This window comes from Porites lutea, chromosome 2 (genome assembly GCF_958299795.1).
Source record: "Porites lutea chromosome 2, jaPorLute2.1, whole genome shotgun sequence".
In the NCBI taxonomy this organism is placed as follows: domain Eukaryota; kingdom Metazoa; phylum Cnidaria; class Anthozoa; order Scleractinia; family Poritidae; genus Porites; species Porites lutea.
This window is the reverse complement of record NC_133202.1, coordinates 9,420,197-9,435,925: the sequence shown is the minus strand read 5'-3', so window position 1 is coordinate 9,435,925 and position 15,729 is coordinate 9,420,197. Positions and strand designations below refer to the sequence as shown.

The following is a 15,729-nucleotide window of genomic DNA, read 5'->3' as shown; positions in this document are numbered from 1 at the left end:
GTGCCACATGTTCTTGAAACGGCGACGATTTCCTTCCCGTTTTGCCTTCGCTTCGCTTTTCGCTGTCAAATTCTTGTTTATTTTGATGAATTCTATCAGCAAATTCGTGTCTGCTTGTCTATAACTCGATATTTTTTTAGGAATCGAGGAAACAAAGCGTCTCAGTGAAGTAAACATGGGGTCACGAGGTGACGCCAAAGGATTATGCTAATTATGATAATCCAATCAGCATAATCATGACAGCGTGCAGAAAAAAATCTGTAGAAAATTTCTAGTCGCTCCATATTTTAGACCGATTTTCGGGTTTTTTTACTTACATATTGATGAAAAAAATTTCTTACTACCATATCACCCAAAATAAAGAAGTTTCCTAGGTAAATGACATTCTTTAAAATTTTAAAAAATTTTTATGCAAAATATGCTTTTTTAATTTTTTTGTGGCGGAATATTATGGGTTTCCTATGACCGAAATATATTTTTTTTCGAAAGGGTATTCTTTTCCCTTTCCAATGAGGTATAGCTTGATATTGAACTGTAAATAACACCAGAGATATGATTTTTTAGAGTTACATGGCAAAATACATTAAAATAATTAGCAGAAGACAATGAGTTTTAACGAGGCAGGAAATCTAGCAGGGTAACCGTACATGAAAGTGACCCCTTGTAACATGGTCTAGCACATTGTATCGTGTGGCATCATGTACCCCAATACAAACAGCATTACAGACACCTAATATAAAGATTGTCGGGGTCAAAATGAATTATTGATTAAAAGAGGGGTCCACTTTCCATTTTTCAGACCTGGGAGGGGGGTCCTTACAAAATTTTTATCTTGCAATAGATTTTTTCCTCCCAACCCTTCTCCATATGTAATGAACCGATCCCTTATCAAATAGGATGCAAAATACATGTCCCAAATTGGTATTTTAATTTGTGCTGGCCAAGTATTTTTATTCGTGTTTTACTGCCACAAATGACAGAATCAAGAAATTTTACCCATCTCCCTCTCCCTACTTCTCCTTCTTTTACAGGTTGTGGCACGTAGAAAAAAATGGAATTTGAGAATATCCGTAGATCTGCAATGCCGGTACTTCAGGAAACAGGCGAATTTAATAGACAGACGGAAGAAATCCTCGCTGCAATCACTTTTATTGAGAACCAACTGCGTGAGAGCCTAACCGGAGAAATCTCTGTGCTATGCAGTGGCTATATAGTGACAAGGTGTTTCGCAGCTGTCTTTTCAAACTCACTCCGTGAATTGGAGGCTCTAGAAACAGGATTACCGATAAGTTTATTACCCAAGGTTGAGGAGATACGACAGATTGCTTCGTCGATCGGGGAAAAAGTGGAGGAGCTTAACGATACAGTCAAGGAGATACAAACCAAGGCAAGAGAAATATTTAAGAAAAAATTAACTACAGGACGAAATCACGTTGGGAGAACGAGACATCAAAAGTTGCCAAGTGAAGATATATGCAGTTATAAAGAGTCAGGGGCAACGGGGCGTTTATTTTAATTTTCGAGCACTTTTTCCCTTCGCGTTTAGGTCAAATTTCAGACAAACATTTTGGACACTTGCTGAAATATACCTTAAGTATGAACTCTTACAAAATGTGAATTAGACTGAAACAAAATCTTGGAATATGATTGTTTTACTTTACGTTCAAAGTTTTACAGATGCACCGACAAGAAAATAACCCAAATTCAATCAAGTTTATGTGTGAAGCAGTGTCTAGACTAGAGTTTGGTCCATAAAGAAAACCAAGGAGTTTACTGCGCTTTTCATAAACATGCGAATTCTCAAGTTCAAAAGCCAACTGACGATTGCGTTTTTCGCTGCCGTCAATCATCTTAACGGAGCTCTTAGGAAACAAAACTTTACTTTAACAGGTTCAAAAGGTCAAGGTTTGTGATTTGTGATTGGTGGATTTCGATCCGTTTTGTGTGTTTCTGTGTTTCAAGCTTCGTTGCGTGTGATCGTAATTTTGATTGACGGCAGCGAAAAACGCAATTGTGAAGGCGGCTTTTGAGCTTTAGAGTTCGCATGTTTGTGAAAAGCGCAGTAATCAAAACACAAAGTACAGTGTCGCAAAATGTAAGTTATGTAACGTTTTTGTCTTTTGCAAAAAATAGAATTCCTTCCTATCTGGCTGTGAGTGCAGAGCCTATTTCTTATTGGGAACACCGTTTTTGTGCAGAGCGGAGCTGTGAAAGGAAAAATGATTAATAGTAAGCTATTAACAGTTCTAGACCTATTCGCAAAGGGATCAAAACAGTGCCCTTAAAATTAACTTTGTTATCAGTTTATTGTGATGGAAGTAAGGCCACCTAAATGTTACACTTTACCATTTGTCGTCCCCATTTTGTAAAGAAATATGGTGAACCCAAAATTCTGGCGCTATTTGGACAGAAAGATCGTAAATTGAACTGGTCGCCAACGGATCGTGTTAAAAAAGGGAAACTTATAAACCGGCCTCGACATAAACTTAAAGTTGAGTAGATTTGTAAATTTTCTTTGTAGTGGTTTAAGTTAAAAGTTTAGTCATTGTTTCAAGTGCATTGCTAATATTTACTGGAGCTCCGCTCTAAGGCTGGGCTAAGTCTATTTATTATTTAGAGTTTTCCGAGTGGACGAGAACCCACGTGTGTGAAATGTACGTGCCATTTGTCAAAACTTAACAATTCTCTTTGCAGTCATGACAGACAAACTAATTTAGAATTGTTTTATTTGTGAGAGTGAGATTCGCCTCAGAAAATATTAAGGGTCTCGGGGAAACAGAATTACTCTTTTCCGTGGGTCAGTCATCAAATGCTTATTGTTATAAGGCTGGAATTTTATTCCCAATAGTGCGCTCTCTCATTGGTTGCTTTGAGGACAAGTGATCTGTTTCGCGCCAAAAGTGTCTGTGCCGTCAACTGTATAAGAGAATTACATTGCTTTATTACTATAAATGTTGACCACTCCAGTCGATAGAAATTTACTTTCACAGTATAAGTTTTTCTTCGAGGGCTGCGTAACAAATTGCTTAATGACTGGTCCATAAGTGTTTTTAATATACTTAAAAGTCGTGTTGTTAGCAGGGAAGGTACATAACCAAGAATAGACTACTGCATACTTTCGCGTTGTAATTGAATGTTTCATTGTCACTTTCCTCTTTCTGATTAATAATTCCATACAGCTCAAGGAATTTAAAAGACAAAAGTTGGAGATAACAGAGGAGGATAAAAAAGAGCTGGACATGTTGGTGATAGAGTTTGAGGGGCATATTGACGAAGCAGAGGTTTTTCTCAAAGGGGGAGAGGAAGCAATGAAGTCATTTGAAGACGGCGTTTCAAGCTGCAATTGGCAAGATGCTGCTCAAAGAGTAGGTTCAGTAATGGCATCAACAGCTGCTGGTGCAGTTGCTGGTGCACTTTTTGGTGGAGCCGTTAATGCGGGTAAGTTCTTCAGGAGGCTTAAGAGGATTACTCGTTACTTCTAATCGAGTGACGATGCTGTTGATGCCAGACAAATCATGTCTGTTTATCACGAGTGAGATTAACAAACATGAATTCACTGATCCAGTGGGCATTTTGAAACTAAACCTTAAAAATTTAGTATGGAAGGTCGATCATCTTAAGACCGCACACACTACAGGTAACATGTAAACGTAAAGGCGTTTCATGGCTCTCTTTTTTCTTTGGAAGTTATACAACACCCTGCTTTCAGTTTTAAAAGAGCCAGTCCTTTTGAAATTTCTTTCGCCGTGAATGACAAATCAAAAGTGTCTTTCCCCAACCCCAAGTTTGAAGACTAGGAAATATTTGGAAATATTTGGTGGACCGTGATTGAAACTCAGACGTGACGAAAAAGTAAGCTGGTTAGGGTCGGGGAGGAAATTTTGAAAACTGTTGCAATGCGCTCTCTAATGATAGTGATAGTGGAATTAAGAGTATAGTAAGGGTGTTATAGGTATATGACCTATATAATACTAATAGGACACTGTATTTTTTTTTTAGCGGCCAAGGGTGCTGGTATGGTGGGGAAAGCTGGAAAATTTATGTTAGATATGGGTGTTACAACAAAAACGGCAGCGGTTGGAGGAGCCGTCCTTACTGGGACTCAGTCATTCAACGAACAACTCACACTTTTTCTGCGTAAGTATAGAGAACGTGAGGGTAAATGCAACGAATTAAGGGGTCTCTTGAACAACTTGAAACTAAAGATCGGAGCAAAAAAAGTCAAGCGTGACAAAACATTGCCTGCCCAAATTGGTAAACTGAAAGTCCGAAGTTAAGAGTAAATCATTGTAAAAGATTAAACATGTGTATTAGTAAAATTTAGAGCAATTGATAGCACAGGAAGCGTGCCATTTACCTTACGAGCAGAAGTTTCTTTTTACCAATATCTACTGACGTGCGCAGTACCCTCGCAAAAAACTCCCATTCCCATCCAGGGGCCCGTTTCCCCGTTTTTCGGGCCCGAATCAAAATCTAAAAAATAAATTCACAGGTACTGGTTAAGAAATCAGTTCAGTTTGTTTTGATGAGTAATAGTTGTATCGCACTATCTGACTATTGAAACCACCACCTTGAATATAAGGAAAACAGCGTTTCGGACTAAGTACGTAGTTGGCGAGACTTTAGAAAAACGGGCCCCAGGGAAGTGCACAAGAAAATTAAAAATACAAAAATAAATAAAAATAACTGGTTTCTAACTGGCCCTGCCTACCATGGTTTGGCAACTGCATCAGTTTGATCTGGTGTGCGCTAGGCAGTGGGCGACATTCATACGACGGGTAAAGCTACCTGTTTTGGTGACTCTGACCCAAAACTGTTACACCGTGATATCTTGTTGCTTCAATCCCATACTAGAAAGTAAAACGATTGGTTAATGTTCTGCAGAAATTTTTGCGAAAAAAAACCCATCTCTGATCACAGCTGTTTACGTCAGGAGAAAGTGACGCACATCCAACTGAACGCGCTTTAGACGAAGGACGCGCCATTTAGAGCCACGTTGCTCGCGCGTGCACAACAGAGAACGGTACAGTTGTCGGCAGAGGTTACTTTTTGCCCTGCATGATATAGAGCGATTTTCGTTTGACTTTGAAATGATTACGCACCAATCTCAAACAAAACTGAAACAACAAACGGACAATAATATCAAATTAGATTGGTTTACTAAACAGAAACTCACGCGTGCGGATTTTGGTTGGTTTCGCGAGCGAACACACAACACGCATTCTCAGCTGAAGAGGGATTATCAAATGTAGTTTTTCATAACTTTGGGAAACACTGCTGCGTGGAATATCATGAATGAAAGATGTTTTTTATTCCATTTTCGGGTTTTCTTGACCTTTTTAACCATGTTTAACTGACGGCTGATAAAACAAACATATTTAACGAATACTTTCTAGACTTGCCCACAAGTCGAGCTCAAAATTTTGCTCGAGCCTATGAACAAAAATTGATCTATCGTGTAAAAGTAGCATCTGTTCGTAAGGTTTTGTTCAGGCAATTGTAGTTTCGTGGTTCAGTGAGATGTAACAACATGTAATGAGACTTTTCTCTCTATGAAACTGCAGCTGTCTTAAATAGGTGTCACACGCCCTAACTGTAGTTAGTTGTCTTGCTAGGTAGCACTAAGAAAAGCAGTAAATTGCAACACTGAAAGTTTTTGATTGGATCTTATTACTTTCTGACAGCCTTCATGCCATAAAAGGTTTAGCATGTAGAGGGAGTAATCGGACGAGGCACAATTTAAGCCCTGAACTGCACAATTCAAAGTTTGTGCGACAGGGCTTGCTTGAAATTAACAACCCGCAAACCCTAAAAATGCGCGCTTTTTTAAGTGCGGGGTCACCAGAGTATCCTCTGGTTAAAATTTCCGAGTAAGCATTCCCCACAAGAAAAAATTTGAAGAAGAAAACAAAATGTATATTTCTGAAGGATTTTAGGGCTAAAGAGCTGTGCATGCATTGAACACATAGATTACGAGCGAAAGAAAGTTGCTTTCATGTCAGCCACTGCATGGCCACTGAATGCGATTTGTATTAAACTTTTGCTTTGATCAGTTTTTCAATGTTTACTTGTTCTCTTTTTGTAATTCTATTATACCTTAAAGTTATGATTTCGTGATTAAGAAGTAATATTCTTTCTGGCTTAGGCGACTACACCAAATTGACAAAACTTCGGCGACACAGTTTCTCTCGATTACCAGGCCAGCGCCCTAACCTTATGCTTTCTCGCTTTTTCCAGCCCTTTTCTTTGGGGCTTCTGTAGCCGGACTCTGCCTGTTCTTTGCTTTGAATTACTGGTTCCCCAAGAACGAACTTTACAACAAATTGGCCTTAGTCATTCGCAATTACTCAAATATGGTGCATAGAAGCCGCGACATTAAGTTACAGATTAAGGTAGGCAGCTTTTAGTTTTATTCATAAGAAATTGCACAGTGGTTGGCAGTAGCCATCTTTTAAGAGTCAGGGCACACAACATTGCTGACTCGTATTGATTTGATTAGATTTCATATTTTTGGCACTCTTCATTTTGGCTCTGACCTTTAATTAGCGGCTGGAAATCTAAGTTAGTGGCCTTCGAAGCTGCCAGCCAACACATGAATAAATTAATCAAACCCTCTAACTTAATTCATAGTCATAATTTTGGAATTATAGCGGACAGCTCCACGATCTTATTACTTTCTGACAACCTTCATGTCACAAAAAGCTTAGCATATTGAGGGAGTAATCCAGCGGACGAGAGGCACAATTGAAGCCCTGCATTGTACAATCCACAGTACTATTACAAATAATTGTGTCGATAACAAATGCTTGAAATTCAGCACTGTAATATTTGATGTAGTTAATAAGTTCTCATCCTGCTCAGTCAGTCTTTCAAGATCTTTCCCTTGAGTTTGATTCGTTATCATGAGCTATAGGTAGTTAAAACCCATGGGTTAGAAACATTTTTGCTGTTTAAATATTCGGTCACCCCTTATCTAGCCGGACAGTTCTGGTGCTGAAACAACAAAGTTATTCGAGAAAGTACCCGCAATCAGATTCAAGCATTTTGTTGTTGACAGAGTTAGAAAGAAAAGATTCATCTGAGGTTCAGGGGCACCCAACGTAAATTTTCGGAAAATATCTGTTCGGGAGACGTTTGAGATCTAGAATGTTCGAAAGATTTGTTGTAAAATTTCTAGCTTGCCTGCCTTTCCTAGGATTTTAGAACATCTAAAAAATGGTATAATTGCCCATTTTAGAATTTTCGGGAGCCTTTTTTCTGGCTGAAATTTTGGAAAAGGTGAGTTTTGGTCCCTATAATTTTCGGATCACTAGACTTTCAGCTAGGAAATCCGAACAGATGAAAAATTTTTAGGGGATAAAAATATGCTTATATCTACCGTTTAAATTCTAAAATACGTTCAACAATGCTACGTTTAAGTGGTTTTTAACTATATTCTCGTTGGGTGCCCCTGGATCAGTGGAAAGGCATGCATGATTAGAATCCATGATTACACATGTCTCGTTGTTAACTTTATACTTATACAACTTCAATAATTTTGTGCTACCTTTTAGTGAGCTACTATGACTTAAATTCAATTGTTGTAGAGCTTTAAGCATACCTTAGTTAACGAATGCTTCCTTTATAATCAATGAGTGTACACTGTAAAATTTAAAAGATCTTTCTCAGCCCTAAAGTTTCAATTTAGCCCTGCATGTCAAAGTCTGATTCAGCCTCTCCTGGAGTCATTTGAACACAATATAAGCCAAAATAGCCCTACTGAAATGCCCATTCCAACTCACGCTGGGACACCGCATTTCAGCCCGTGGGGTCAATCAGCCCTAGGTTATTAGACAATATTGGCCAAACTAGACCCAAAAATAGGACTGCAGTGTACTATTTTACTCACCGAAACGACTCCATTTCAGAGCTAATGACAGATTTTTTTTATTTACAGTGTACGTCGTCTAAAAAATGTACTTAGTTAAAGAGTTTTTGTAGACGTGCTCCAAATCGACTCGTTTCATATCCTTTCCAGTGATGGAATGGAATGATTTTTCTTGGATGAGATTGAACTCTGAAAAGCGGTAAGCAGAGGAATATTCGTGCAAGGTCTAGGAGAGGAAAAAGTCAAGCTTGAGAGCCTATAATCAACCATCATCTTCTTTAGAAACGAGAGACTTTGAGCAAGTTAAATTGTTTCATACACATTCTTCAGTGACAAAGGTGCTGTAGTAGATAATTTGGGACAAAATAAAGCAGCAATCTTTAGTGTAAAAACTGTGGCTTCTTACTGTATGTTTTAACAGAATTACTGTGGCCAATTTGACATGACTGATTTATTCTATCGTCTTCCTTTGTGGTAAACTGGTTTTGTCCTGTAGCTGACTTGATAAAGAACGCATGCAATTAAAAAAAGAAAATCTTTTGTCTCCAGTTGTTCACGCTTCTCACACAACGTCGTCAGCTGCGTCGTATTAGGAGATTTTACACGCTGCAGTGGTGCAGCGGACGGCAAATAAATGTGAGATCCAAGTGCAAAGTTATTTTTGCTCATTTTATTAAAACTATATTGTTCTCGACGTTTTCACCGCCCTAGTACGTGGATCCGCGGTGAAATCTGTTTTATAGAGCGTTTTCATTCACGTGGCTGAGCATCTGCGCAAATTTTTTTCTTTGTTGAACAAAGGAAGGCGTTTACCCAAGGCTATTTTCAGCGGTCTTGCCTGGTCGACGAAATAAGGCACCTGCACAATGCATTAATTAGTGAACTTACGCAACGGGACGGGAAAGGAAAGAAGACGGCAAACCTTATGTGACAAGCGTGACAATAATTTTGTTTGAAAAAACATTTCATCAAACTACACCTTCCTTTAAACAGACCTTTTTGTAACAGACCAGAAAACATCAATGATAAGGGAAGACCAAGACAAAAATCCCAAGTAATAGCCCTGTCACGTTTGTCACACACAAGCGTTTTGCCATCCTCTTCTTCCTGCCGTGCTGTTGCGTAAACTCACTATTATCACTTTCCAGAGAAGACACAGAGGTTGTTATTATGGCTTTGCACCTTGTTTTTCCCGCTCTCCGCCCCATGGCACCTCTTTCGGATGATTTGTTTTTTTTCTCTTCCCGCCTCATCCCACCCAACTTCATCTCGGGTGTGTATCTTTCATCCAGAAGAGGCCGTCAGTTTTTCCCAACCTTATCTAGGAGAGTGGTTTGGATCGGTGTAAATGGATTACTATGTTCACACTATACCGGATAGCGTTGTGCACATATAAGAACGGTGATTTCGGAGCGATTCCTGTAACGGAACCTCCATGTTCTACACATTGGCTGCGTGCTGTTAAATGGAAACTATTTCGCCAAATACGATGCGCATGCGGAACGGTTTAGTTTAACGGTTTAGTTCGAGATCAACGGACTCTAGAAAATCCATATTTATTGCCCCCGCAGAGATTTCGCCCAGAAGACGAAATCCCGAGGAGGCACTCTAGTAACTCGCGCGTATATTAAGGAAAGTACTTACAGTTGAAATATACAGTCAGTATGCCAGAAAAAATCTCGACTTGCTTGAACAGGGGCCGCGAGGAATCGGTAGGTAATGATGACGTTTCTATTATTTGCGCCCGCAAGTATGAAATGGTTAGGATGACGTAAAGACAGAAAATCCCGAGGGGACCGCTTAGGTACATTTTGTGACATTTATTGTGCAGTCATACTTCGATACTCGTTTGCGTTGCGTGTTATAAGTGACTTTCTGTGGAGCAGTTGTTTTGAAAGTTATGGATCAAAAGGCACTCGTTAAGCGCAGATGACGTTATATGGTGCGTATAACTGTGTATATATAAACACTTGGAGAGTTTGCCAGACACAAGTTCACAAATCTTTGATTGGAAACCCTGCCAGACACTCTTTCTCTCTCTTTGAACGGAATAAGACTCAGCCCCAAACAAGCAAGACGAGTGAACAACGGCTAGCTTATCACTAGCAGAATGATGGACGATTACAGAAATTCGCCGACAATCAAATTCTGTGCTGACTTATTCGCTGCTCACAGATGTCCTTCCATTAGAAAGTTTAACATAAGACCGTGAGAATGCGCGAGCGTGAATTGATCAAACGTCCTTTTAATTTCTAAGGCTTACTTTCCGGCAAATAAAATGAACTGAATGTAAAAAGTGAAAGAGAAATACCGAAAAATTCAACTTCTAATTAAATCTTTTCTTATGGTTTAGAATAAATTCTTCTCGAAATTGAGAATGTTTTGATCAAGGCTGTGTAAATCGAACTGAAACTATGCATGGGACCTAGCGTTTCCCGTATTTATCTCACCTGTGTGAAAATCTTCATTATGAATCGGTATATTTCAAAGAGCTACACAACGACCAAGAATACTATTGACCGCAAATATACAGAACAGGGGCTACTGTAGTGTCAACTATTACTAGTATTGTTTAAGAGGGCCCATACCTTGCAAACCCCTTTAGTAACTCGATTTGTCGACTACCTGTCATGACTGGGAAAAATTCAACTTCAACTTCACCCAGACACAACGCTGAGATTTTCAGAACAGAATGAGGTAAGTGTTGCATGTACACAGAGGGGACTGGCAACACCTCCGTGGATTCTGAGCCGGACTCGTTCCCAGTCGCCTCCCCGTCTCCTATTAAGCGCGGTCAAGGGGAAAGTAAGGGGTGAAAGGTTCAGGGCGAAAAACGTTCTACGCAAGCTTCTGCGCATCCCTTATCGCAGGCTCAAGGCGGGCTTTCATGTGTGTTGACTCTGTTTGTTGCTGGAGTTCTGAGTTAAATGCACGAGCTGCGAACGTTTGCTCCCTGTAAAGCATTTTTATTTGACATGTTTTTTTTTTTTTTCGTCGCTTGAAAATGACTTTGGATTCAGAACAACCAATGTTCAAGGAAAAACGGATCATTCCGTCAGTCTTAGGTGGAATAAAAGGTTTTGAACATTTGCAAAGAGGCGAGTATTTTTCTGATTGTGCATCCGCTTAATTTATGAGTTGATTTCGCCGGGTTGAATTAAAACCCGCTTGTATTCTGTTATTAGTAGTTACGGTTACTCTTTCTACATGCCCAGATTTATTACCTTTGCAGAATCAGCTTTATCTTTGTGTTCACTGAGTCAAAGAACCATATTGCTGTTATAACGCATCAGAGTGAACAAACTTGTGCGCTGATTAAACTTTCTCGGAAATAGAAGGCCAGCAAGCTTACCCAAGATCATTTTTCTGTTGCTCAAGTAATGATAGTCAGAGTTTTTTTTCATTTTTCATTACATAGTTTTGTTTTCCAGTGCACTGTGAAAGTTTCTGTTCTTTATAAGAATAACTTTCTGTACGCAAATTGTCCTTTTCACTCCCTGTGAAGTAGAGAACGACAACTGCCGGCAGTGACTTCAAAACAATTGACTCTTTTCCCGTAAACAATTGCTGCAGCTTGATTTGACTGAGGCGAGCAAAACAAACCCTTATGTGCAATTTTCTGTATTTTCTAATGATCGGCTGAGTTTAATTTGCTAAAACGAAGACCCTCGCATGGACCTGTTAAGCTTATTGAAAATAGCTAAATGGGGAATCATGGCTTGGCTGCCAAGTTTCAAGTGATATTTTTGCTTTTAAGATCTTTAGGTAGGTTGTTTTCGCACAGAAAATTCATTTCTTCATTGTCAGTAAGAAGTTTGTTAAATAATGTAACTTTAACTTTGTTTGAAGGAAATCCTACTTACGCGTAGGTTTTTGACGGATGTTACGCGTGTTCAACTTGACAACACAAAGCAAAACTTATATATCTGCGCGAAACGAGCAAGTTTAAAAAACTATAGTTGCTTTTGAACCGATTTTTGGGAAGATTTTACTAGATAAAGATTGCCCTTTTTTCTGCCCACATATCAACGCAATAACTCCTACATTGAGGATTTTGTTTATATTTTAGTGATCTGCGAAACTACGAGTGTCCGATCGAGCGAGGGTTTTAAAATATCAGCTCGAGTGCGACAAAGTTCAGTGACTTCAAACACATTGTGGGCAAGCGTTAATTTTTTTGGGCAAATCACTGTCCAAAGATATGTTGTTTTTGTGTGCACAGTGGAGCTCCGGACTTTGTATATCCAGGAACTTCCTTATATGAACACATTTTGTGAATGCATCTTGAAAAAAATCGGACCTACGCATGCACATTTCCAGTACAACGCAAAGAAATTAATGTCGTTAAAGTCCGTTTTACTATGAGGTATTCTTCGAGAGTAACGACAAGGTTATAACCACAGCTTGCAACTTTTGAAGACAAATTGCCTGGTCTTTCCAGGTTATGAGTGGAAACATTTTATTTTTCGGCGGTAAAATATTTGAAATCCCGTCATTTTTTCAAACCCGGCCAGGGGATCTGGGCAAAAAAGTTCACGCATGCTCATTACGTTTTTCCGCCCTGAAGGTGAAAGGAAGGAGGAAAGAGGGGAGGCTCAATAGTCTCCCGCATCCGGCGACCGTTCGGTGGCCGCTTATAAATATTAAGAGACGACTGGGCACGAATCAGGGTCAGGAGGAAATTAGTATCTCTCTTACACTTTGAAAAAGAAAATAACACTAAGGTAAAGAAAATTTACAAAATACCTCGAGCAGTCATTAAAAACCTCTACTTATTCGACTGAATCCACTTTGTCGATGTTTTGGGTGTATTCCTTAGCCCTTCCCTTCCCTCTCCAGCGATGTTGTTAAAAAAGCAACACCACCAACACCAGCAATTATCTTCCTTCTGTTAAAGCTATAGGACACGCTTAATTTAATATTGGGGGGTCAGAACTGGAGACAATTATTCATTTTCTGAAGCTGAGACGAGCGTTTCCGCGACGAGCATGCCAAATATTGGTCTACATATACAGCGAATTCCGATATTTGGAGACTGGCCCATTACATGATAATATCAAAAATTCCATTTTCAAAACAGAAAAAATGGTGAAAAATTGCCGAGTATGAAAATTCCCGGTAACGTGTGCTTGCAAGGAATTTTTGAGCGGCTTATCCAAAGAAGTTTTAAAAACAGTTAAGACTTGCAAATAGATACAACCAAGTTTATTCCCTAGCTTTTCAGGTTCAAATATTCATTAATGACTTCATGTTTCTCTTGCCGTCTCTATAACTCGCATCTTGTTCAGTTCTACCTTTTCCTTGATCCTGAAAAACATCATTACAATATAATTTACAAATATTCTTAACTAAAGTAAGGCCATTTCCAACGCCCGACAGTCAGTCAACACGAAACAACACAAAAAAACAAACAAAAAAATTTAATAAATTTGAACTACTTTTTATTTTTGTTATGATGACTGGTTCTTTGATTCTTGTCCTGTAGAAGTTAATAGGTAGTACCAATCCTGTTTTGTGCGATCTCAACAAATTTTCACACTCTCCGGCAATTTTTACACGGGACCAGTTTGCTTCTACTAACAAAATCTTGCAAGCCATGCTAGTGATGCCACGACCTTTACGATCGGTCCGGAATCAGTTCGAACACCCCAATGATTCCTTGCAATGAATAATTCTCTTATTCTCTTACATGAAATGTTTTCTTTGAAATATTAAATGTGAAACCTACATGAGTACTGTAGGCTCATCTTAAAATCTGTCCGACTCTGTCCGCTGTTGGGAAAAGTTTTGATCACTGGGGCGATGTTTTGACAAACATAAGCGCGCCTTCTCATTGGTTGAAGTGTAGCGTGACCAGTTGGCCCTGTCCTTAAATTTAGGGATATTCCGGACTGTTTAAGACTTACTTGCCGAGGTTTTATTTATACCTGCGGGAGACAAAGTTTGTATTCAGTCTAAACAAACAGATGATATTACTGAGATGGCTTTATTCTATAGATTATCGACAGGTGGAACTTTAACGCTAACTCAGTCCAAAAAGGCGGATGCAGAGACACTAATTATTTTGTTAAAAAATAACGTACCTTGGTGAATGTTAAGAAAATTTAGTGTGGCTGCTAGCCAGCCCAGGACCGCGCTGTAGTGTAATTTTCGCGCCCTTTTAGGGTCAGGTGACCAAGCCCTTATTTTTAAGTTGCATGATCGTTAGCTCGGCGGTCAGAGATTACTTCGCTCGCTAGTTCAGCGATGGATTTTGTTTTTTCTGGACAAATATAGGCTCACAAGGTATTAGTCTTTCTTTCGTTTCCTCTTTTATTTGGTTTATTATTTCGCCTGTTGTAATTTTCTAGTTAAGTTTGTATTCGTATTTGTTTACTTAGTACATTTCTTGTCGCACGTTATTAAGATCTTTCAATTGTATTTTCCTTTCTAGTTTTACGTCAACCTTATCTACTTGTCAGTAAAACAACAGCCGTTTTTCAGTGTTAGAATTCACCGCGTTTGAGTTGTTGTCTCAATGTGGTCACATTTAGCAATCCTGAATCAAGACTCTTAGACACCGTAATGTCACAATAATAATCTGAGCCTATGAAGCAAGTTACTTTTTTAATTTTCGAAAATTCCCTTTCTTTCATAGCGGTCAAACCTCAGTCCGTAATTATATATAACTTACCATAAAGCGATTTAATACCAGCTATATAATCTGGTTCAAGACTTAAGTTAGGATGGTAAAAATCTGGGTAGTATGGGTACATAATGGCATCTCTGTCACTTGAATGATCAAGACCGAGCACGTGACCAAATTCGTGGGTGGCAATCCACAGAAGGTTTGTACCTTGGGGGCTGTTGTCAGTGAATGTTTCGGCTTCATCGAAGTGAGCACGGCCATCTTCAGGCATGAACGCATGCGCAAGCTGTCCACCAGATCCATCGAATCGATCTACTACAGTCGAAAATCTTTGTTATGTGACGCCCTATTTCAAGGATAGCATGCGTTTCTGCCTTTCAAGCACTCCGTTTAGAATCCTTGTGAAAACGAATTAAGCTGTTGCGTTCAAGGTAATTCCTTTGCATAATGTTTCCCTTTCCGATCAGGGAACTTCTCCCTTATATTCTTGGCTTAGCATTTTAAAATCAAGCTGTCTTCATAGGCTTTGAATGTATGCTTTATAAGATCAATAAGGGCAAATCAACTGTTTTATCTTTACTCTGGGCTGAATATGTGTATTTTCGCTAATCCTAAAGTCGTTAGGAAAGCGGTCGCGTTTCAGGTCTGGAGCTGCATTCGCCTGTCGTTCCATTAATGAGATTTTTTAATCGAAATTGGGTTGTTTTTAAAGGAGCTCTTGAGCGCCCGTACGTCCGCCTGTCCGTTCGCAACACAGTGAGCTTCTTAGCTTGTGTGAGAGCCTGCAATCTGACGAATCTGTGTTAGAACGTCATGATAGACGTCCATTTTATGATCAATTGACACTGACAGCTTTCAAGATATTCGCTGACCAGTATCACATGACCTTATCGTTTCGCTGACCATTTATTAGCTTTTAACTGATCGCAAGCTCAAATTCCATTTTTTCCAGCATCTATTATTTCTTGTCTGTTGATCCTCTCCCTCAAACATCATATGGTCCTCCTCTAAGTTAAGTATAGACAGGAGCCGATAAGCCGGAGCGAGCACAACTCCAATACTAGGCCTATGTCATCAATTTATTTTTAGACACATTTTAGGGCACTTTTTCCACGAAAATGGAATCTCCACCATGTCTATAAGCGCATACGAAGTATAAGATATCAAAATGAAAACCTAGACGTTATTAAAAGGCAAAAATATCATTTTTATGTCTGTTTGTGGAATTTAAAAG

The 15,729-nt window shown here is 39.2% G+C and overlaps 2 protein-coding genes across 2 annotated transcripts in view; both read left to right on the top strand.

Moving 5' to 3' along the window:
• LOC140927656 (uncharacterized) overlaps positions 1–15,729 on the top strand; it is a 64,134-nt gene that overhangs the window by 23,604 nt on the left and 24,801 nt on the right. The window lies entirely within an intron of this gene.
• On the top strand, positions 1,082–8,248 carry LOC140927284 (uncharacterized). Its single transcript, XM_073376908.1, has 5 exons — positions 1,082–1,387; positions 3,180–3,438; positions 4,000–4,137; positions 6,238–6,392; positions 7,937–8,248. The coding sequence occupies exons 1-5, from the start codon at positions 1,082–1,084 to the stop codon at positions 7,961–7,963; spliced, it is 885 nt and encodes a 294-aa protein (XP_073233009.1). The 3' UTR covers positions 7,964–8,248.